The 22,594-nt window shown below is 37.7% G+C and overlaps 1 protein-coding gene across 5 annotated transcripts in view; it reads right to left on the bottom strand.

The window, feature by feature from the left end:
- Positions 1-22,594, bottom strand: part of wdfy3 (WD repeat and FYVE domain containing 3) — a 130,855-nt gene that overhangs the window by 8,729 nt on the left and 99,532 nt on the right. For all 5 annotated transcript variants that reach the window (XM_030143076.1, XM_030143078.1, XM_030143077.1 and 2 more), the window contains 19 exons: positions 21,399-21,567; positions 19,991-20,154; positions 17,752-17,900; positions 15,508-15,628; positions 14,312-14,397; positions 13,480-13,560; positions 11,668-11,722; positions 11,032-11,151; positions 10,829-10,946; positions 9,697-9,803; positions 7,271-7,424; positions 7,060-7,151; positions 6,643-6,855; positions 4,907-5,048; positions 3,967-4,121; positions 3,086-3,244; positions 2,175-2,354; positions 1,143-1,325; positions 963-1,056 (listed from right to left, as the gene is read on the bottom strand). In XM_030143076.1, the coding sequence (XP_029998936.1) occupies positions 963-1,056; positions 1,143-1,325; positions 2,175-2,354; positions 3,086-3,244; positions 3,967-4,121; positions 4,907-5,048; positions 6,643-6,855; positions 7,060-7,151; positions 7,271-7,424; positions 9,697-9,803; positions 10,829-10,946; positions 11,032-11,151; positions 11,668-11,722; positions 13,480-13,560; positions 14,312-14,397; positions 15,508-15,628; positions 17,752-17,900; positions 19,991-20,154; positions 21,399-21,567 (2,542 nt within the window). The remainder of the gene's footprint in view (positions 1-962; positions 1,057-1,142; positions 1,326-2,174; positions 2,355-3,085; positions 3,245-3,966; positions 4,122-4,906; positions 5,049-6,642; positions 6,856-7,059; positions 7,152-7,270; positions 7,425-9,696; positions 9,804-10,828; positions 10,947-11,031; positions 11,152-11,667; positions 11,723-13,479; positions 13,561-14,311; positions 14,398-15,507; positions 15,629-17,751; positions 17,901-19,990; positions 20,155-21,398; positions 21,568-22,594) is intronic.

Raw genomic sequence — 22,594 nt, 5'->3', positions numbered from 1 at the left:
TTAAGGAAGAAATCTGATGTTAAAAATTACACGCCATGCTTTTACAGTGGGTTTTGCACCATTCTGTTTCCGGGAGGGGAGCAGTCTGTACTACATGTTACTTTTTAAAGGATTACACAAATAAGAAAGTGAATTAATGAGGTTTGGAAGTGCAGCATTTTAATCAGCCCAATTAATGCATGAAGCTAAGTGGCTCCAAAATGTCAAACTGTCCCCTTAAAGATTCATTGTGGTCCCTATGGTCTGGTAAAAACAGTCATACCTGAGTTCTTCAGCACCCCTCTTCTGCTCCTTTACTGCACAAACACTTGGCAATGAAAGCCACTTCTAAAAAATGTAGTTATCTAATATCCAAATGAACAGTAACAGATAGAGTCCAACACAAACTTCATGTAAGCACACAAACACAAATGAATCTGATAGAATGAAGCTTTAATAATACTTAGAATAATACTTTATAATACTCATAATCAGAACAGAAACAGAGTTGCTAAATGGATTTTCATTGTCCCTGAAACAGTGACAAAATAGATGTATTGCATTGCATTCTATTGTATTGCACTGTACTGTATTGTATTCTACGAGGGCCGTTCAATAAGTTCATGGCCTCACCCAGAAATACTGGTTGTTATAATACAGGATGTTAAATTCTTTCGTGATGGGATAGTGATGCTTGAACATCGATGGACCAAGTGCATTACTGTAAATGGAGATTATGTTGAAAAATAACATATAAATTATCAGCCTGTGTTGTTCTGTTCTGGGTGAGGCCAAGAACTTATTGAATGGCCCTCATATTCTATTCTATTCAAGTCAAAGTTCTCCAAAGCCCTGAAACAAATCATCTAAACAAACAAACAAGATTATTTAAAGCCCACTCACCACAGTACACCTCTATGTTCACTTATGCCATTATGATGTATTTATGATCAGTTTACGGTTGATTGTTGTAACTGACTTACCAATCTTCTCCTCCCCACAGCAGTCGGGCACATCTGGCTCTACTGGCTCTGGAGCAGGGGTTTCTGGGACCTGGAGGAACTCCATCCTCCAGAACTACAACAGAGAGTGGTTCAGTTGCATGTCAGCACTATAAAGCGTTTAGCATAAACATATGAATCTAACTACGGTTATGTGGTTACCCTGACAACGCCATCCGAGTGTCCGGTGACGATAACGTTTTGTGTGTCCCATTCGTTCATCTCAGACACACAACAGCAGAGGATCTGCTGACTTCGACCAGTAAACGTGTTGGCGCTGGCGATGGGGCTGCCATTAATGCTCCATACATGGATATATGTACCTGCACAGGATACGATATCCCCCTGCAAACACACAGCCTCCTATCAGTGTAGCTACACCTGCTGGTTACCATGGTAATCATTCACAAAACATCCCCTTCTCTTACTAATTTTCCAAAATCAATACATTTTCTGTGAAACTTCATTTCATTTCAGTTTTTCCAAACATGTTTCACAGATCTAAAATCCAACTTTAAACATGCATTGTTTTTCCTTCATTTTCCTCTTTCATGTGATTCTCTGATGGGATTCATATTTTTATTTATGTTTGTGTGACTGTACGGTGTTATCTGTGCTCCTTCTGTTTATGTCATTCTCTGCCTATTTTGTTGAGAATAATAATAGTTTAAAATATGTTTGTGGTGTAATGAAAATGGATGATCACATATACAGGTGATCTCAAACAACAGAGAAGTTCAATATTTTTGTCACTTTTTTCATCTTTTCAACTCATTAAATGCAAACTAAAATGTTTCAAGCATGTTTTTAAATCTAAATTTTGACAGTTATGGCCTACAATTCAAAAACATATCTGAAATGACTTTGATGTTTAATGTGAAATTTGAGTAAAACATTATTTATTATTATTATTATTATAATCAAGATGAAGAAAAACTGTAATATTTTCAGATCTTGATTTTCATGAGCAATAAGCCATAATCATCAAAATTAAAAAAATAAACACATAGAATATTTCAGTCAATCTGTAATGACTCTAAAGGTATTAAAGTTTCGTTGTTAAATTAGGGAAAAAATTAACTTTTTCATGAAACTATGATTTCTTTAAGTGCTGGAATATCTACTGTTCAAACTTAGTGACTTTAAACAAATAGAAGCTGAACTGGGTGAACATGTCTTGGTTCTTAAACCCACCGTCAGCTCATTGATGCACAGAGCAGAGACGGGGGCCCGGTGGCCCCTGAGCTGGGTGACAAATGACAGCTTATTGAGATCCCAGATGATGCAGGTTCGGTCCCGTGACCCGCTCACAACGATGTGATATGCTGATGACGCCGTCAGACACGTCACAGCGTCGGTGTGTCCCAGCAATGCCTTCACAAACACACAAAAACACAGCAGATGTCAGACTGAACAGTATTTTCTTGTTTCTTCTCATGTGCTGGACTTTTCTGACATTCAATTGGCCCTTGAACACACATTTTTTTCCTGTTAATCCTGTAAAACCTGACCCACCAAAAACTGTCCACCAAATTCTAGTTTTTTGGAACTGAGATGTTTATTCCACCTTTTAACAAAATCCAAGAAAAACATTTTGCTATATTATTTTGTTTATGGTATGTTTTTACATCACATTTGATACAAAATTTAACTTACATGCCTGCAGTCTCAAATTTGATACACACATTTTAATACAATTTAACTGTACTATAAAGAATCAACTATCAAGTAACTATGCATTGTTTCAGTAGATGAAGTACTTATTTTTAAAAATTGAACAACAACATAAATGTTCTTCTTAATGTGACTATCTGAAAATTACCAAAGACTTTCCTGCAAAAAGTGTGTGAATGATTTAATGATAGCGGCTATATTGAAAAAGGCAAAAAAAGCCCTTCCTCTGGCTGCAGTGGGATGATTATCCACCGGGGGACAGAAAACATGCCTCAGGTCAAATACAACAGGTTTCTAAGGAAAGTCTTGATCTTGTTGATTAGATAGAGGTCTGAGAACCTTTGTCTTTTGACTAAGTCTTGACTTCTATATGTTGTCAAACCCCGTGTTGCTGCGTCAGTCGCTACCTCTGCATCTCTTTGTGTTTGTACCTGTTTGAGCGCTAGTGTCTTGGCTCTCTCCTTGGACGTTCCCGTCTCCCAAACACAGATGGCGGTGCTGGTTCCTCCGGTGATGACCAGCTTTGGGTTGGGGCAGATGGCACACAGGATCTGACCCCACTCTGATAGACACTCATACACCACTAAGGCCTGGAGCAACAAGGAAGAAAAATAGAATTACTGACTAAAGGCTGTAGGGACGGCTCCATCTATGCAGGCAGAATGTTCTCACTTCATCACCAGCATTCAATAAAAATAATAATAATGATAATGGATTAGATTTCTATAGCGCTTCTCAAGGTACCCAAAAGTGCTTTACATTATTGATCCATTATTCATTCACTCTCACATTCACACTCTGGTGGTGGTAAACTATGTTTACAGTCACAGCTGCCCTGGGACAGATTGACGGAAGTGCGGCTGCCAATTAGCGCATAACGACCCCTCCGACCATTAAGGACATATAGCGTTATACTGGCATTAAGCCCACTTTTATATGAAATATCAACAGGTAGACAGCAGAAACCTGTAGCCTGTAAGTTACAGACAAATCAAAATCTGTATTAAAAAAGCAGTTAAAAGAACATGACCAGTCTTTAGAGAAGAGAAAACTAATCCTTGGTTTTGGCATGTAAGAATCAGTCAGATTCATATTCAGAGTCAGATTTGTGTGAGTTTATTTCTGCTGTTATTCATGGCCATTTTAACATGAGGGTCTATAGGGATTGACTCACTTTCAAGCCACCTCCAGCGGACACTGAGGGTGATACAGTAATACTGGTGTGTCTTCAACACAGTTATTTTTAAATGTTTTAAAGTTAAATACGACATATGACACTTCAAAAAAACCAAGCTGTTCAAGTGTTCCTCACCTTATCGGATTCATAGTTAGCTAGGCGACAGCTGAGGTCAGCGTAGCCCCAGGCGAAAGTCTTGCTCCAGGTGGGAGGAACCAGAACTTTATTTTGTTCCACGGCAAGAATTCCCTTGTCAGTGCAAACAATCTGTCCCACAGGTTCCTTGAGTTCTACAGAGTCAAAGTAAAAAAAAAATCAGTCATCAAACCCAGGAAATAAATGCATCCACCGAATACAACACAGATTCAGATTACTCCTTTCTGTGTGAAGGATGCATTTAGATTAGGGGCCACATACAACTCAATATGATCCCAAAAGGGCCGAACCAGTAAAGTGATTACAGTAAAAAAAAAAAAAAAAAAAAAAAAAAAAGGAAAATTACATTATGAAAGTGTTTACATCTGCAAAGTTTCCTTAAAGATATGAATAACATGAACAATCTGAAATGCCTTAAGACAAATAACAGCAATTTTAATAATATTCCTCAGTTTATCATTAACACATGTACATTACAACATACAGATCACAATGGACCTACAAATACACAAAACATTCATTAACAGGCAGAATATTGGTCAAATTAGACTTATTTCTCATAAAACATTTCAGGTTGTTCATATTCGTTCAGGTTATTCACATTTTTTGTGACAGGATAGTTTGTAAAGGTAAATATTTTCATGTAATTTCACTTTTTTACACTAAATGAAAAAAAAGGAAAATTTGTAATTGTAATTATTATAGTATTTTACTGGTCTGATACACTTCAGATGATATTGGTCTGTATGTGGAACCTGAACTAAAATGATGTTAATATCTTCAGTGTAATTTTTTTCATTTTACTAATTCATCTCAAGGCTCGGATTGGACCCTCTGGTGGGCCGGTTTTGGCCCAGGGGCTGTATATTTGACACCTGTATCTTAAAGGCACAAGCTGAGTAAGTGGATGTATGTTTACCTTTGACCGGTGCAAGAGAAGGTCTGAGATTGTCGAGATGATGGAAGAAGATCTTGTCAGTGCTGGAGCTGGGAGGAATGCTGGCTATGTCACCGTTGGCTTTACTGCGAACCCGTTTGGGTGGATGAGGCTTTTTAAACAACTGGAAAACACATACCAACAATCAGTCAGTTTAGTTGGCAGCGTTATGTCTGACAACATTAAATAGTGCTCAAAACATTCTAGTAATCAACTGCAGTAGTTTCTGTACAATACATATTTCTGCAAAATGAAATATGTCATTTTGATTTCCAGTGAAACCACCTTCATGAATTCTTATGTTATGCATCATTTATTTATAAATAGATGTTGAGCTGTGTGATATACCTGAGAAACGTGGTCAAAAACACCTGATAATTTTGATAATAATCAACTATTCATTGTTCATGTTACATTTAATATAACTGTTATTTCTCCCACTTTGAAGGCTGCTTTTTGGTCCAAAGTGAAAGTTAAAGAAGCAAAACTGTTATTTGTTGTAAATTATTCATAAAAAAATGCAACTGGATGAAAATGATAGTGAGGGACCATGTTTTTGTTTATATTTTCTGAACAGTTTGTCTAGCCATTTTATGTTCTCTGTCAGATGTGAAATGACCTGAGCCACCTAAGGAACTATAGGAGAGTCTATACACAAGTATACGAGGGGGGGCTGAAAAGTTCATAGCCTGACTAAGAGGGAGTTATTCCACAGCTATGAAACTTGGCATACATTAAATTCAATCTCTCCTGATACTAATTGCATGGTTTCCTTCCAGATAAACCCACACTGGATAAATAATTTAGGACTTTGAAAAGTAGCACCAGAGACATTTGGTGAACCATCCGTGGCACCGCGGTCTTATCAAATGTCTGCAGAAAAAGGGGTTAGCCCCCAAAGACATTCATGCTGACATGGTGTCTATAGGGGATGATGCTCCAGCTTTATCAGCTGTGCAAAACTGGGAAGAGGAATTCAAGAGGGGTAGGGAAAACGAAGGAGGAGTGAAAAGCAAGCATTTTCATGAAATGTCTGTAGTACTACTTTTCAAAGTCCTAAATTATTTCTCCAATGTGGGTTTATCTGGAAGGAAACCATGCAGTTAGTATCAGGAAAGGTTAAATTTAATGTATGCCAAGTTTCATTGCTGTGGAATAACTCCTTCTTAGTCAGGCTATGAACTTTTCATCCCCCCCTTGTATGTGTATGTATATGTATGTGTATATGTATATATTTATGTGTGTGTATGTACATGTATGTGCATGTATGTGTATGAATATATGTATGTCTATGTGTATATGTATGAATATGTGTATGTCTATGTGTGTGTATATATATATATATATATATATATATATATATATATATATATATATATATGCCAAAACAGTCCCCTGTGGAGCCCCGGTACTGCTCATTATTGCCTCAGATACACAGTTCTTCATCCTGATGCATTGTGGTCTTCCTGTCAGATAGTCTGTGATCCAGGAAACAAAGGAGGGATCCATGTCCACCCTTTAGCGCAGGAGTGTCAAACTTGTGATTTACTTGTGATCTCAAGTAAAATAATATAATAATCTATAAATAATGAATCCAAATTTCCTTCTTGGTCTAATGTGAAAAACAGAAGACATTGGAGTCATCATTATTTATAGGCTATTATGGTATTATTTTACTGGTCCGGACCACTTGTCTTATCTTATTTATAATGGGTCACCTGTTTGGGGATCTGTCCGAAGTTGTTGATGAAGCCGATGGTGGCCGTCTCCTTCAGGGGGTCGTTGATGTTATAAATGTCCACCTGACCTTCGTAGAACAGGTGATGAAAGACGTTAACGGCCTCCACAGCCGGCGGGCCCTGCTGTTTGTAGCCGAAAATCAGGTCGATCCATTCATGGAGGTGTGATGAAACATAGTCACACTCCAACGCCTGGGATTGGTCAGAGTAACACCAAGGTCAGCACACACTCATTTAGATTTCACATTTACACATTTCTGCTTTATCAGGTCACAGTTATGAGCAGAGGCTGACAAAATGTACACTGTATGGACAAAAGGTTGTGGACATGTTGAATTCAGGTGTTTCACTTCTAACAGGGGTCTGGGATACGAAATATCGGTGTCAGTGTCGTACTTCTCTGTGGACTCGGATGAACTCGCGGGGGTCCCCTTTGGCCCAGGGAGGCAGGAGAACATCACCCAGCTTAGTGCCATTCTGCTTTGCACCTGTTCCATCAAAAAAACAAAACAAAACACAGGACAGACACAATAATCAGTTTGATACGCTTCATTATATCAGTCGGTGCTTTTATTAGGGTTAGGGTCCACACGTCCCCAGTACTGACCCAGGTCAAAGTTGTTGGAGTTGAGTAAGAACTCGGGCAGGTAGAAGAACTCTGGGATGAGCTCTTTGACGTCGGCCATGTTGTGTTTGGAGGCAGAGAGCCAGGCTTCACGCACACTGTGGAACATCCTGTCGGCCAGGTCGAAATGTCCTCCCTGTAAATCACACACACACACACAAGCAGAGATCTGGAATCAGGTCTGAACAGCAGTAAATAACTATCTGCATGTTGCTGTGTCAGCTGTATGTTAAGATGTAGCTACAGTGTAAATGCATGTGATGTTAATATTAGGGGTGTAAGAAAATATCGGTTCTGCAATATATCACGATATTTCATTTTACGATACTGTATCGATATTAAAAAGCACTGTATTGATATTTTTAGGTATTTATTCAAATGCAGATATTGTGAAGGTTCATTTTTGTTTTGTTTTGTTTTTCTTTTTTGTCTATAATTTATTTATTTGATTTAAAACTCTTTTATTAAATAATTTTAGTTCCTTTGTTGGGATTGCACAAAAATAATGTTCTGAACTAATAGAATATGAACATTTGAACAGGATCTTAAACCATAATGTCTGTAAAACATAATTTCAGTTTGAACACAGGAACATTTTGTGATATAGCGTTAGATCCAGTTGTGATCAAATAAAAATGTGTTTAGTATTTGTGCAGATTTCTGGTGGAATTCAATTTTTCAAGGAAATAATCATTAAGAAACAAACAAAAAATTGTCTTTTTAACAGTATTACGATATATCGTATCTTGATCCTAGTATTGTGATCTGTATCGTATCGCCAGATTCTTGCCGATACACAGCCCTAGTTAATATTACCTCTGATGATGTATAAATAAGGCCTTATGTTTATTGTATATAATGGCCTATTTTGGTATTAACATAATACAGATTTTTTCAGAACCCTTGTAAGTATAATTAGTCATGGACAGGCATGTGTTCTCTCCTACAGTGGTTTCTGCCTGTTCCACTGATATACAACACACAGGGTGTTTGCTCTTTAGCCAAATACAAATTCAAGTCTTTTAAAAGCCTTTTTCAAAACTGCTATTTTTTTTTTCTCCCAAGACCTTGATCTTACGTACTTTTATACTTGCGTGCCTACTTTTTTGGTTGAGATTGTACCTGTTGTGTGTAGTAGAAAAGATCATTTTCATAAATGTATGAATGAATTAATGCATAATTTGCTGTAAATTATGTTTCCCCGACAGAAATGTTTTAAAAACATGAAAATCACAAAAGTGCATGGATATCACACAAACAAGTTACACTAGAATCATTCCAGTACCAACCGGTTAGTGAAATCATATCAAGTTTTTTCTATTTTATTGTATACACATTGACAATAAAGGCTATTCTATTCTATTCTATTCTATTTGCTTTCCTTCTGTATTACTTATCTTACAAAATTATGTGCCTTTAAGCATATTCTAAAATTCAACTATGAGAGAAACTTTTTTCCACTCTTTGAGACTTTCACACAAAATTCCAGACTTTTCAAGGTCTGGAAAACAACGTTTCAAGATTCCATACTTTTCATGATTTTCAAGACCTGCACACGCACCCCGAACCTACCTACCTACCTACCTACCTACCTACCTACCTACCTACCTACCTACCTACCTATCTATCTATCTACCTACCTACCTATCTATCTATCTATCTATCTATCTATCTATCTATCTATCTATCTATCTATCTATCTATCTATCTATCTCAAAAGTGTGACCTGTGAAGGAACTACAGGTGACATTAGGTTGGATTTTTTCCACACCTGTTTAATATCCTGTGTCAAACAGTGAACATACAGGCTGACAATTATCACCTAATTCCTTGTTGTTTTACAAATTGCTGCATATACAGTATGTAGATGCATTACTCATTTAAATTGCTGTGCTGTTGGCCCACTTTCATGCTGACCTATTCAGTTCATGACACAAAAAATATACAGAGGAAAACTTTATTCTAGCCTGAAACATCACCGGCTGCCCTCTGCCCAGCCTGGAGGACACTGCTAGCTGTCACTACCACAACAGAGTTAGCAACACCGTCAAAGACACATCCCACCGCGGTCACCATCTGTTTGACCTGTTGCCCTCTGGTAGATGCTACAGGTCCCTCAGAACAAGGACAAATAGATTCAGAGACAGTTTCTTCATCACATTAAACTGCAAAAAGTAATAACTGTTGTTTTCCCCACTCAGTGCATCCTCAAAATCACTTCCTATAATGTGCAATAATCCTACAAATGTGAAATTATGTGCAGTAAGTCACGCTATTCTATTCTTGCGTCCTGGCAAAAGTGGTCAGGGGTTTGAATGGTTTACAGGATTCTTACCTGTGGGAATGACTGATCTATTCATCTACGTAACGGTGCAAAAATGGAGATAAGAGCTCCATTGACATCTAACCTGAAGTCGAAGGAAAATCTGCGTGAAGGGCTCCATCCGGACCAGATAAGAGGCGACAATCATGGCTGAGGAGTAGTGTGTGCCGTAGTGGTATGCTGGCGTTTCACCTGCAAAGACAAGACACAGAACATATGCTCCGAATAAGTTCATGTACAACAGCGTTTTCATGACCTTGTTTGAAAACGTTCTAACACTAGAGTCAGGGCTGGGCAGTAATTATAATAAATACAAAATCAAGCCCCAACTACAGCACATGTGAGCATATCTTCTGTCAGTAGAGGGCAACAATATGCCATTTTATTGGCCAGCTAACTTATCCCCAAAGTGAAGAGGAATAAGGACAGCTTGTTGCATCATTTATGGACTCCTCATTTATCTGCTTTGTTCCTTCCTGATCCTTCTCACTGTGGCTGTGAGTCACCCTCAGCATACTGTCATTAATTTATTCATTCATCATTTATTGCAAATATATAAATATGTATCTATGTACAGAACAAATAATCTAAATAGCAGATTCTCTTTTATATTTCCTGCTTTGCTTACTTGAATGTTTCTGCCTGTCTTTCTACACTATGTTGTTTTGTATTTTGCTGCTTTTGCAACTAAGTGAGTGCCTGGATTTGTGTCTTTTTTTCCATCTTTTCAAAAATGGGTTTTGAAATGCAAAAATCGAGCGAAAAACACATGAAAAGACCATATGTGTGAAATTCGAAAAGATTTGGGTGAATAGTGTTGGAGAAATCAGATGGACAAATTTTCTAAGTTGAAATGTTCAAAAATGTATAAAAAATCCAAACACTGACATTCTGCCATCAAACTGTGAACTGCACCTGTTCTAATGGTAAAGAACATGTGTTTTAAATTTGAACAGCAGTGGGAGAGCAGTCTTCCAAAAACGGGGTTGGACATAAATCTCTTCCTGGTATATTTATATAGCCCCGCCCACTGGGGCCTGTCACCTTTCCCCTCATGTCCCTGTCCCAGTTCTTGTGATACCTGTGGAAATAAATTTTTTGGGAGCTCACAGGGTGTGCGGACCTTACTTCATTTTTTCATCCAATTTTTTGGGATCCTGCACACCTTTCATCACCTTCATGCACACCTTTCATCACCTCCCTATCCTGATTCTTACCGTTGGGGTCCTCCCAGTCTTTGTATCTCTTCTTGTACTGTGTCAGCCTGTCGTCAGTTTGGGCGCCCATGGGTTTGGCCAGGTTCCGGAAAGTTTTGGCGTTGTTCAAGTCCAGCTCCTGGTGATCACACACAACAGAAAAACGTCAACAAAATAGCAAACGTGCAGACATCAGTAAACACCATTAGCCGTCCACTGGTTACCTCTGAGTCATAGTCGGCCAGGATCCAGGGGAAGACGGGGTACTGCATCAGGTCATTGTAGGAACGTCCTGCCAGCGTGTTCAGATGCATCAGGTACTGGAAGTTACTGATCTCTCCTCGCTGGAAAACGTATCACAATATTCAAGTATCGACCATCTAACATCTGAAGTATAACACAGAAGAGGTGCCCCAGGTTCCCGTCTCAAAGCAGTTTTTTCACTCAAGTTTTGCAGAAATCCAAAACACAACATCTATATCTTACATAGTGTTGAGACTAGAGCTGTTTGAAATTGTAATTAATGTATAATTAATGTATTTTGATGAACAAGCTTTTGATCCAAATTCTTTTGTTCATTCGATTAGGCATCTACAGGAAGGAAACATTTTGAAACACAATGTTAGGACGTTCTCGTGGACTCTAATTCTAACTGAAAGAAGGCAGAACAAAAGGGTTGATCAGCGAAATGCATGAAATTAATGAGGATTTCAAAGGCCAGTAGTTTTAAAACAATTCAAGTTACACACAAAGTTTTGAAGTCTTCTTCACAAGTGTTTTTTATTTTTATTTTTTCAGGGGAATCTGAGATGAAATTGAGGTATGTGATGTGGAATGAGTTGACTTAAAAGCAGCCTTACCTCCCATCTCTGAGTGACAGATTTCTCACCGACCAGTGTGCTGAGAAGACCAGATCTGACGGAGAACAGGAAATATATTAAATTACAAAATAATACAAATGTGCAAGGCACAGTTACTTGGTGGTACATTCACTTGAGTAATAATTCAAGAAATAAAATAAAAGTCCATATATGACTTCCTATTAGTGCTCAATAGTAACTATATTGATATCTCTTCACATTTCCATATTATAAGCCATTAAAATATGGCCCATTACAAGTAAAGGCACATTTTTAATATTTCCAAAATTCGTGAAAAATGCAAAAAATCTAAATTTCTCTAAACTGTGAACAAACGTTTTGGACATTGTCCCGAGGAAGTTACTAAGACAATTTGAAATGAATACAGGGTGGGGAAGCAAAATTTACAATATTTTGAGGCAGGGATTGAAACACAGTGTATGACCAATTAGTTTATTGAAAGTCATGAAAATTTATTTGCCACAAGAAAATTTACATAATAGAAAATGTTTTTATTCTATGTGTCCTCCTTCTTTCTCAATAACTGCCTTCACACGCTTCCTGAAACTTGCGCAAGTGTTCCTCAAATATTCGGGTGACAACTTCTCCCGTTCTTCTTTAATAGTATCTTCCAGACTTTCTCGTAATAGTTTTGCTCATAGTCATTCTCTTCTTTCCATTATAAACAGTCTTTATGGACACTCCAACTATTTTTGAAATCTCCTTTGGTGTGACGAGTGCATTCAGCAAATCACACACTCTTTGACGTTTGCTTTCCTGATTACTCATATGGGCAAAAGTTTCTGAAAAGGTATGGATAATAGTGTTAGGTATGATTATGACATCAATATATGTTTGGTTTCAAAACAATTGACGTAGTGCCTGCTGAGAAAAAACAACTAAATGTTCATTGTAAATTTTGCTTCCCCACCCTTTACAACCAGTAGTTTCAGAGAAGAAGACTGTTGAAATCTAGACAATGGTGACCTTGAGTTTGACCCTACAAGGTCAAAGGTAGGGATAGCAATCGATAAGAATTTAACGTTTCCAATTCCTTTATTGATTTTGTTTATCAATCCAATTCCTTACCAATTCTCTTTGAGTGAGGGAATAATAGAGTACAAACGGGTGTCTTTGCATCAACTGTCTTTTATATTTCCACCTCTGCACAGAAAATATAACATACACAGTATGCACAAATAATAATAACAGATGACGTGGGTATGGTTCAGGGAGGTGGGGGGGTAGCGTACGTGAAACTGAAACTTAAGACGCTTTACTAATTCTTCTATGTCACCCGTTGTTGTCTACCACATTTTGCTTTCCCCTACCTTTGGAAACTTTCATTTGAGGGGGCAGCACGTTTGTTGAAAGAACAGTTCTCAATTCCCATCCCTAGTCAAAGGCCATGAACCCAAATGAAAGTCCATATATGACTTCCTATCAGTGCTTATTAGTAACTACATTGATATCTTTAACCATTTCCATGTTACAAACCATCAAAATATGGCCAATTATAAGTAACGGCAAATTTTTAATATTTCAAAAATCAAAATTTCTCAAAACTGTAAACAAACTTTGTAGACATTGCCCCAAGGAAGCTACATAGAAAATTTGAAATGAACCCAAAGAGCAGTTCCATCACAGAAGATGTTTGAGGAAATTCCTAATGAAGACAACACAGGACACAGCTCCTTCTAAACAGCTCATGGCCTATTGGCTGGTGAGCTAAAAACAGGATGTGAAGGACCTACCATATTTAACTCCCTACAGGGTTAAATGTCATTCAATGAGATAATTATTAATTCCTACCCTTGCTCGACACTGGTGTTGGGTCTCTGGCCAGAAACTGACTCGGAGCTGTCTGCAAGTGAAGGCACCACAGCCAAAAACCTGAAATAAACCAGAAAGAATAAAATTACAATCATTTTCTAAACCTTCTGCAGTCTTACTTTTTCTTCTTTAATTCTTTTGTAAAATAACTTTCATTCAGAGCACAACTGAATAAGGTGACAAACACTATAGGGTTTACAAGCTCCTTTATTTATTTCATCACTCAAAGCTATAGTCTTTATGGAAACTCTTCTACATGCAAATACCACCTGAAGCCCTGAGTATCCAACAGGAATGTGTACTGTTATTTAGAAGAGTAAAAGTAGCAGTGTTGACATTTTTATGTGGGTTGTTCACAAAGTAAAAGCTTACTAAAATGATGAAAAATTAATGTGAAGGAATGCTTCTAGGACCAAAAAAAGAGTTTGTTCGAGGTGCTCTTTGGAAAAAGGGATTCATAAAAAGTAGACACCAAACTGGAAGAAAAAGTCCAAGGCACTCTCTTTAAACATTAAAATACCTTTATTACCATTGCATGGTCATATAATAATAGGTATTTTAATGTTTAAAGAGAGTGCCTTGGACTTTTTCTTCCAGTTTGGTATCTGCCTACTAAAATGTATTAAAACATCTGCGACTCCTATGAACTCTACTATAAAAGTAAAAGGTAATGATAACTTAATTTTTAATTTTTTTAATTTTATAAATTCCGCTTGTAATTTTAAAGAAACTCAGGATATATAGAGGCCTTTGACCGAATGGAGAGTTCAAGTGAATCAGATCTTTCATATGTTCAGTCTGAGCCAAGTACCTTTGGTAAACTTTGTTGCGAACTCCCTTCTGGAAGGCTAATAAGTAGTTCCTCCCATCTGCTGAGAAGACCTCCACTGCCATGGGCTGAGAGAAACAAAAAACCCAAAAACAAAATGACAGTTAATGCCAGGTGTGATTGTGCTGTAATCACACTTCGATGGGATGTGGTTGACGAGGTACTTTGGCTTACACTCAGGTCCATTTTTAGCCTAATGTAAAGGCAATGCTTATGTTAAAGATACCATGTAACCAACAAAGAAGTGGGACATCAATGACCTGAAGCCAAAGATCACTGATGCCATTGAGTCCAGTGATGAGGCTATGATACAGCTAACATGGAAACAAATCCAGTACCATCTGGATGTGCATTATGTAACTAATGGTGTCCATATAGAGGTGGATTAATTCAGGAAAAAAAAAACTTTCAGTATCTGCTTTTCCTCTTGTAATAGTTTCCACAGATTTGTCAAGTCATTTGCTTTTGTAATAAATGTGTTAAAATGTAAAGAGACTTTATGGAGACTTTATGGTAGGTTAGTGACTTTTCAGTGTCGCAGCTTCATTTCAGATAGAGACACTGACAGTAACACAAACTCAACATGGTGAGTAACCCCGAGATCCTAATCCTATTAAATCAAACAAAAGTGAATTAAAACATTAAAATGGACTTTCATCATGACAACATTATGTTACTACAGCATCGTATCATGATTTGCCGTAACTTTAAATGACTTGTGTGGACAATTGGCTCTAGAGCAGGGTTTTTCGACTTTTTTTGAGTCAAGCCCCACTAATGGCATCGTGAGCCTACTGGTGCTCCCCCCATGCCCGAAAAAATGTGTGGGACAAGGTAGGGTCATTCTACAAGTAACATAACAGACCTGTATGTGGAAGATGCGTGGATAAGTGAAAGTGAACTCCTTATCATTGACTACCTGCTAGCCCCCAAAACTAATTTGTACCCAGGATGGACGATATGCCCCTCCCCCCCTAGTGTGCTTGCGCCCCCCTGATAAAAAACACTGCTCTAGAGGACACAGATCTGATCTTAATGAGGAGGATGATAATGCATTAAAACTGCCCAGTGTAAATCCAATGCAATGACGACAGATACATCCACACACAGATCCCATTGTTAGTAGAAGGTGTGAACAGGGTCCAAGGCCTTTGGAGCCTCTGTGCTGGAATGCTGACCTGCAGCAGGTACCGTCTCTTATGCACTTCCTTAATATCTTCATAAGCAAAGATGCTGCAGGTTCTCTTCAGCTGACTTTGGCCTTGTCTTGCTCCTCTTGGAATGATGGCCTCGTGTAAACTGGAAAAAAAGACAATAAGCAGACAGTGAACACTTAGTGACTAGCAGGGACATCCATTTAAACACTTCTATGATTTGACACATATTTTTCTCCATTCCCATTTTTCCATCACTTTAATCATGTTTGTCAAAAATAAAGAGAATAATATCTTTTTCATTCTTTATGCCCTGATGGCTGCAGGTTTTCCACCTCATCCTGCACACAAACATTCTCCTTTCAGCAGATAAATGTGAGGCAATTCTCAAAAGGTGTCAAATTCTCCACAGGTATCATTCTACACAGTGAAAAGTGAAAGATTACAGCTGACAAACACGGAAAAATCTATATGGAAACTCAACAACAACATGCCAACATACACCAATCAACCATAACACTATGACTACTGACGGTGAAGGGATGTGTCATTACTACAGCTGCTTCATCTGTTAGTAGAGGCTTTATTACAGTACTTTATTACAGGTAAATGTTGTACTCCTGCGTATAGATTTTTTCCTCTCACTCTCCATTGCCACGACCATTCCCATTCTTTCAACCTCTTCAATTTGCATTTGGTTTGTCCAGTGTACTTGTGATGTCCATGTCAACATAAAACCCTATTTTGTAAAATAGTCCTGTGAGTCCTGTGGTTTTGATACAGAAGATCAATCTCCCAATAGAAGTGGGCGGTACTTTCATTGGAGGAGAACTCAGCTAATTAACCCATAGAGACCCAAACAGCCACTGGCAACTCAACTCATCAACTGGTGTAAAATGTTTAATACCTGTTGATCCACTAATTCTATCAAGACATGTAAATAATTGGTGTAAAATACAGTTTGTCATCTTTTCATGGTCATCAGATATGACCCATTTGGACGTTCAGAGGCTCAGTAGTGAACATGGAAACACCGTCATCTTCTACAACATTGATTCACCAGTAAAACCCATGGAGTTGGATCATTGACAGTGGATGTATACACTTGGTTTAAGTTCACTTATTGATATATTTGCTGAAAACGTCGTTTTTTTTCTTCAGTTTTCTCTGTTTGTGATATAATAACCCTCAACTTTAATCTGATTTTTTTATGAACATCTAAATGATCAGTGAATTAAATAGAGGAAAACACCTGATTTTCACTGAAAAAATGGAACATACAGAGGATAATATTATAATAAATGGTAGTAAATCACTTCAGAAAGGTTAAATATGGAGAACAATTCATTTGGGAACTGCAACAAAAGTAGCACTGGGTCTTTATGGGTTAAATTAAAGTCCATATATGACTTCCTATCAGTGCTCAATAGTAACTACATTAATATCCGTAACCATTTCCATGTTATAAGCCATCAAAACATGGCCCATTATAAGTGAAGGCACATTTTTAATATTTCAGAAATTTATTGATTATTTATTATTTATTTGATTATTTATTTATAGTCCAACACCTCCCACAAATGTTCAGTTGTCCTGAGACTGGGATGTCCTTCTTTGGTCCATTTTTGGTCTGTACTAACCACTGCAGACCAGGAACAAACACAACATCAGTCATCACTGTTACAATATGACCTTTGTCAAAGTCACACAGCTCATTTTGTTGCTCATTTTGCTGCTTCCAACACATGAGCTTTGAGGAAAAAAATGTTTATTTGCTAACTAATCTATCAAATCCATTAGGTGTTTCTGTGTGCTGTGTACTAATTGCTAATGCTAGGTACTGGGTATGTAATCAGATGAGTAAAATGCAGAAACTGAATTTCCCTACGGGGATAGTAAAGCAAGATAATCTTTCACATTTGACCTTTGAAAACATGGAAAAACATGAACCTATTCTGATTATAGTTTTTTTGGCTGTTTTCCAACACTGTCTCTGAGGTAAAGACGAAAAAAGTCCTTTAAAGAAAAAGATGTCATCTCTCTGTTGAGTTTCCCAGCGCATGCGCTGTTAGTAATATTACATCATTCAGGCAGAAACAGACTCCCACTACATCACAAAGTATGACAGCATTTTCTATTCAGGGGAACAAACTGGAGCATGTGCATCATTTACAGCTGAATGACCCTACATCCACTCAGGATCAGGTCTGCAACAGTAAATCATCCAGGTATGAAGTCCATGCGCAGTGACAGTGACTGTTGACCTACTTGGGGGGCAGTGTGTCGATGTCTCTGATCTCTCTGGACATGGTCATGGTGTAGCCGTCAATGACATAGAAATGCTCCTTCCCGAACAGCAGCAGACCCTCACTAGTGTCCAGTCCCTGAACACGGGCACAGCGGTACATGTGCTGGATCTGGAAGACATACGCACAGAAATTTACCTAAAGTTTGGACAAAGAAGTTTTCACTACTGCAGATTCCTCCAGGGTGGAAATGTGTGTAAAGGAAATGAGTGGTAAAATATGCCTTCCTCTCATCTTGGAACTACAGATTGTGGATTTCGCTCAAGGCAATGTCAGTTTTTCCTGCAGCAGGAATATCGCAGTATCACTTGATTAAAAAAACCTATAAAGGTTCTCCAATATTCGTCATTGCACAAGCCTGATGGTAAATAAAAAGCAGATTTAACCCTTTAACCCCTGTCTCTGATGAACATTCTGTATTATTTATTTCAAATATTCACAAAAATTCAACCATTTGCCTAATGGGAAAAATTTCAAAACGTACTGATAGAATAGACCTTGCACTTTCCACAGAAATCTGAGCACACTCAGTGCACATCCCTTTGTCTGTGGAATGGGGGGGCAAAACACAGAGCAGTGAGTTATAAAAATAGATGGTTTGGGCTTTTTTCTTTTTTTTTTTTTTTTTTTACACCATGTTCTTTGTTGTTTTTACTGTTGTTTGCAGTGTTGTGGTAATTTTCCTTTATTAATTTTTTTTTTTACTGTGTTTTTCCTGAGTTTTGACCATGTAACTGCTTTTTGGAGTTCAACCAAGGGCCAAAACAAAAACTACTGGGCCAAAGTTCAAATACTTGTTGTTGTTCACTGTGTTCCAGTTCACAGTTTATGTTCAACATCCTAAGTCTTGTATTGATGTACATACTGAGTGCCTTATTGAGTAAAAACCTGAAAAAAATTAAATTCCTCTCTTTGTCTTTTTCTGTTATTTCACCCTGTTTTGACCCTAAAACACAGTAAAACAAAACCACAAAAGAAAAGGAACACAAGCACATACTCACAACAGCTTTTATGAACCTGAAACAAACACAAATTCACCTTAAATAATGTCTCTGGGGTTAAAGAGTTAAACAGCATCACTCATTTAATTCTGTCAAAATTAATGAATTAATTTTCAGTTTTGTATCACTTTAATGACTAATTTCTGCCCCTGCAGTTTTTTTGTTCTCACATATGTTTTCTTGCCTCCTCTACACTGCATACCTATTTTTGACGAAGTGCCCTGTCCTCAGTATATTGATATTTAAAGTGTGTAAAGACTAGGGATGCACCGATACCTATACGAGTATCGGGCATTGGCTCCGATACTCAGTGTGTGTACTCGTACTTATAAAAGATATCCGATACAAATGCACCGATACCACTTACGGCCGTGTGACATTCACAGTTCAGTGCAGCATGTACGCGGCGGTGGAATAATGTGTGGGGAGTGTGAAGAGTGTGGAGATTTTTCAAAATAAATGACGGTGATAAAAGTAACACTGACTACAAGTAACCTTAAAGACACAGACAGATACAGACGCAGCGTTCTGTCTGTCCTCTGCGTACATTCCATCCGTTTTCCAGGTGCTGGCGGATGCGTACCCAGACAGAGTATACCACTGGGAGTACGGAGCGGTGCAGCCTGCCGCCAGTGGAAGTGAAAACCAAACTTATCACTCATTTATCTTTTCTCTACCTGCTGAAGCTAAGCTTTTAAACCTTACCAGTGAAAACGCTGCAACATTAGTATCACATTAGTGTTACCTCTGTCGTCTCCATGTTTGTTATTACTGACTTTCTTCTTCTTCTTCTCAAAAAACTTTACTTTTCTTCATGGTATTTGTGGTTAATTAAGAGCAGCGCCTCCTGGTGGATTAATTGAGAAACGCTCATTCCAACACATTAAATGTTGGTAGCAGCACTTTGTTCCAGTCAGACTAATGACAACAATAAAGCACATTTACAAAAGGAACTAAGAACTAGAATGGAATTATTAAGTACTCGTATCGGTACTCGGTATCGGCAAGTACTCAAATGTAAATACTCGTACTCGGTCTGGAAAAAAGTGGTATCGGTGCATCCCTAGTAAAGACTGAACCATGTTCCACATTCCCGTATGGTGGTGTGTATGATTTTCAGGTTTGTGCTCCATAAACCTACATTATGTTTTCATTGTGATGCTTATGTGCAGTCGTACGTCAGTGCTCTCCTTCACTAACCTTCTCTCCTTCTTCCAGCAGACGCAGCAGTGACGTGTTGTCGGTCCTCTGCTCCTCCTCTGGACCTCCAGACTCCAGAAGCTGCTCCTGGATTTGATCTTGACTGTCCTCATCAGCTCCGTCCGCCGTGGACCGAGACCTCTTCAGAGGAGCTTTTACCAAACCTGCACAACACAGGACAGTAGTTTATTTTTGTACAAATCATTTCTGTGGCCAGTTTTATTTCTGATCCCTTTCTGTTTTAGACTTTTCTTAGTTATTTTTCCTTTCATTTATTTTGGACTCTTGTATTCATTTTCAACTCAAACTGAAGTTAAACCCAATTATACTGCATAAAAATGCGGCCAACTATTTTGTGATTGTATTTTATGAAACTGTGATAATTCCTGTTTGTAGATATACATAACCTCATGTGATGCTGCCCTCAAACAGACCTTCATCAGGTAGAAAGTCTACAAAACACATACTGTTGAGAAAAGATGAAAAATTTGCTCATAGTTTCTTAGGACAGTGTGAGTAAATAATGAGTCATACAGTAGACATCACTCACAGAACATGTTTTCACAACAGCTCCTTCCCTGCCACAGTGAGACTGACGGCAGGAGCAAAATATTGTTACTGTCCTACCTGCCTCTGTTCATGGACACTATAAAAGGACAGGGAATGTGCAACATCCTTAAGTGCCTTTTGTTGAGAGTATCTATTTTTATTTTGGAGAGTATTTGTCTTTTATACTGCTTATATCTTATGACTTGCATTCTGTTTGTATCTTTTAACCTTTTATACTTGTACTCTGAAACTCTTCCGCATAATAATTTCCATATTCCTGAATGTGTACAAATCTTGACTTGCCTTAGTCATACCTGTAGCAACCACAACACATATTTTGTTTTATTGTAAGTGATTTTTATAACACAAGAACCTAAGTTTGGTAACAGTTTCCGGGGGGGTCCAATTAAGGATTTCTCCACTCCAGTGGTCGCTTGCAAGCCATGTATTACAAGTTGTATGTTGTTGGAAGAGGCAGTTTAAATGTATTTTTTCATGTTTCTCATTTCCTTCTTGGATATTATGCCAGCGAAATATGTTTATTAGTTATATGTACATGTATGTAAATATGTTCAACTTCATAATGCTAATCTTATGTTATTCTTGTTCTGTAAATTTGATGGTAAATTGGTGAACGTGGTGGATTTGTGGACCAAGGAAATAAATTCATCTGTGTAAAAAACTACAGTGTCTCAGGTGTGTCAGTAGATGTCCGTTCTATATTTTTGTAACTCATGCTGTGCATCACTCTCTGTCTAAAATGTTCAAAATGTTCTATAAATAAAGGAAAAAAAACAAACAAACAACAATAACAAAATAAAACTACCGTGTCATCATTAATAGAAGGGAGTGGAAATACCTTTGACTCTGGCGATGGTGTCCTCTCCATGCTCAGGCTCGTGCTGCGTTGTTTCTCCTTCGGTGCTGTGCTCTACTGAGTGTTGGTACATGCCCGGGTTTCCGGACAACAGGCGCATATAGTACTCTTTACTGTCGTAGCTGATGGCTCGTCGGTAACGCAAGGGTTTCTGCAGCACAGAGAAACAAGAAACATCAGTGGATGCACATCACCTGGCTCTAGAAAACCTCCAGAAGCATTTCTTTGAATTGACATCCCTCATTTACAAGAAAGGAGAAGCATTGTTTATTGGAAAAATACTGAATGATTCTGTAGTTCTGCTTTGAAAACATACCGATGACAAACTGTATGATGAACAGATGCTTATTACTATGATCCGATTACATTCTATGCAAAGAAAAGACAAGGCCTCTTTATGTCTGCAGGACGGTTCCACTGAGAAAAGGCATATGTTTTAAATGATAGGTCTGATTGGATTCACAGCAAAATACATGAAAGAACCAAAACACTAAAAACAAGATGTAAAAAAGAGAGGACAAAACAGGAAAAGTATCAAATGACACTTTAAATATCCTGTAGAAGTATTTGTCTTTTAGTTCTATTTTGTTACATTGCAGTTTGCTCAATAAAAAGCATTTACATTCTGCAATAGATTCAAGCAGATTGTTTATTTTTAATCACAGCCTTCATGGCATACACGACGAAATTATATTTATATTCTATGTTCAAACCAAATTCAGTATTGACATTTCCCATAATCCAACACTGGAAAAAAGATGGGATTTGGACTTTAATGAGTGGCTGCAGACACCAAACTCTATTTTATAGTTACAAAAATACAATCAAATATGTAAATAAAAACTCAAACAAAGTAATAGATGACAAATTTGAGATTATTTTGGATTTCAATAAATGTCCTTTTCTGGAAATGCGGTTTGTATTTCCTACAGAAGAATAAACCACAAACCTATACAAATAAATACCCACTAATGCAACAACAGCAACAAAAACATCTCCTGTATCCCATCAGGGAGAAGATACAGGACCATCAGAGTAGAGACTACAAGACTATCAAACAGCTTCTACCCTAGAGCAGTCATTACACTGACCTGTGCAATAACGAACCACATAAAATAATCAACAATGTGCAATAATAAAAAAAATTAATGATGTGCAATAATGAAAAATCAACAATG

This window comes from Sphaeramia orbicularis, chromosome 9 (genome assembly GCF_902148855.1).
Source record: "Sphaeramia orbicularis chromosome 9, fSphaOr1.1, whole genome shotgun sequence".
NCBI classification, from domain to species: domain Eukaryota; kingdom Metazoa; phylum Chordata; class Actinopteri; order Kurtiformes; family Apogonidae; genus Sphaeramia; species Sphaeramia orbicularis.
Note: the sequence above shows the minus strand (reverse complement) of the source record. Positions and strands in the feature narration are given on the sequence as shown.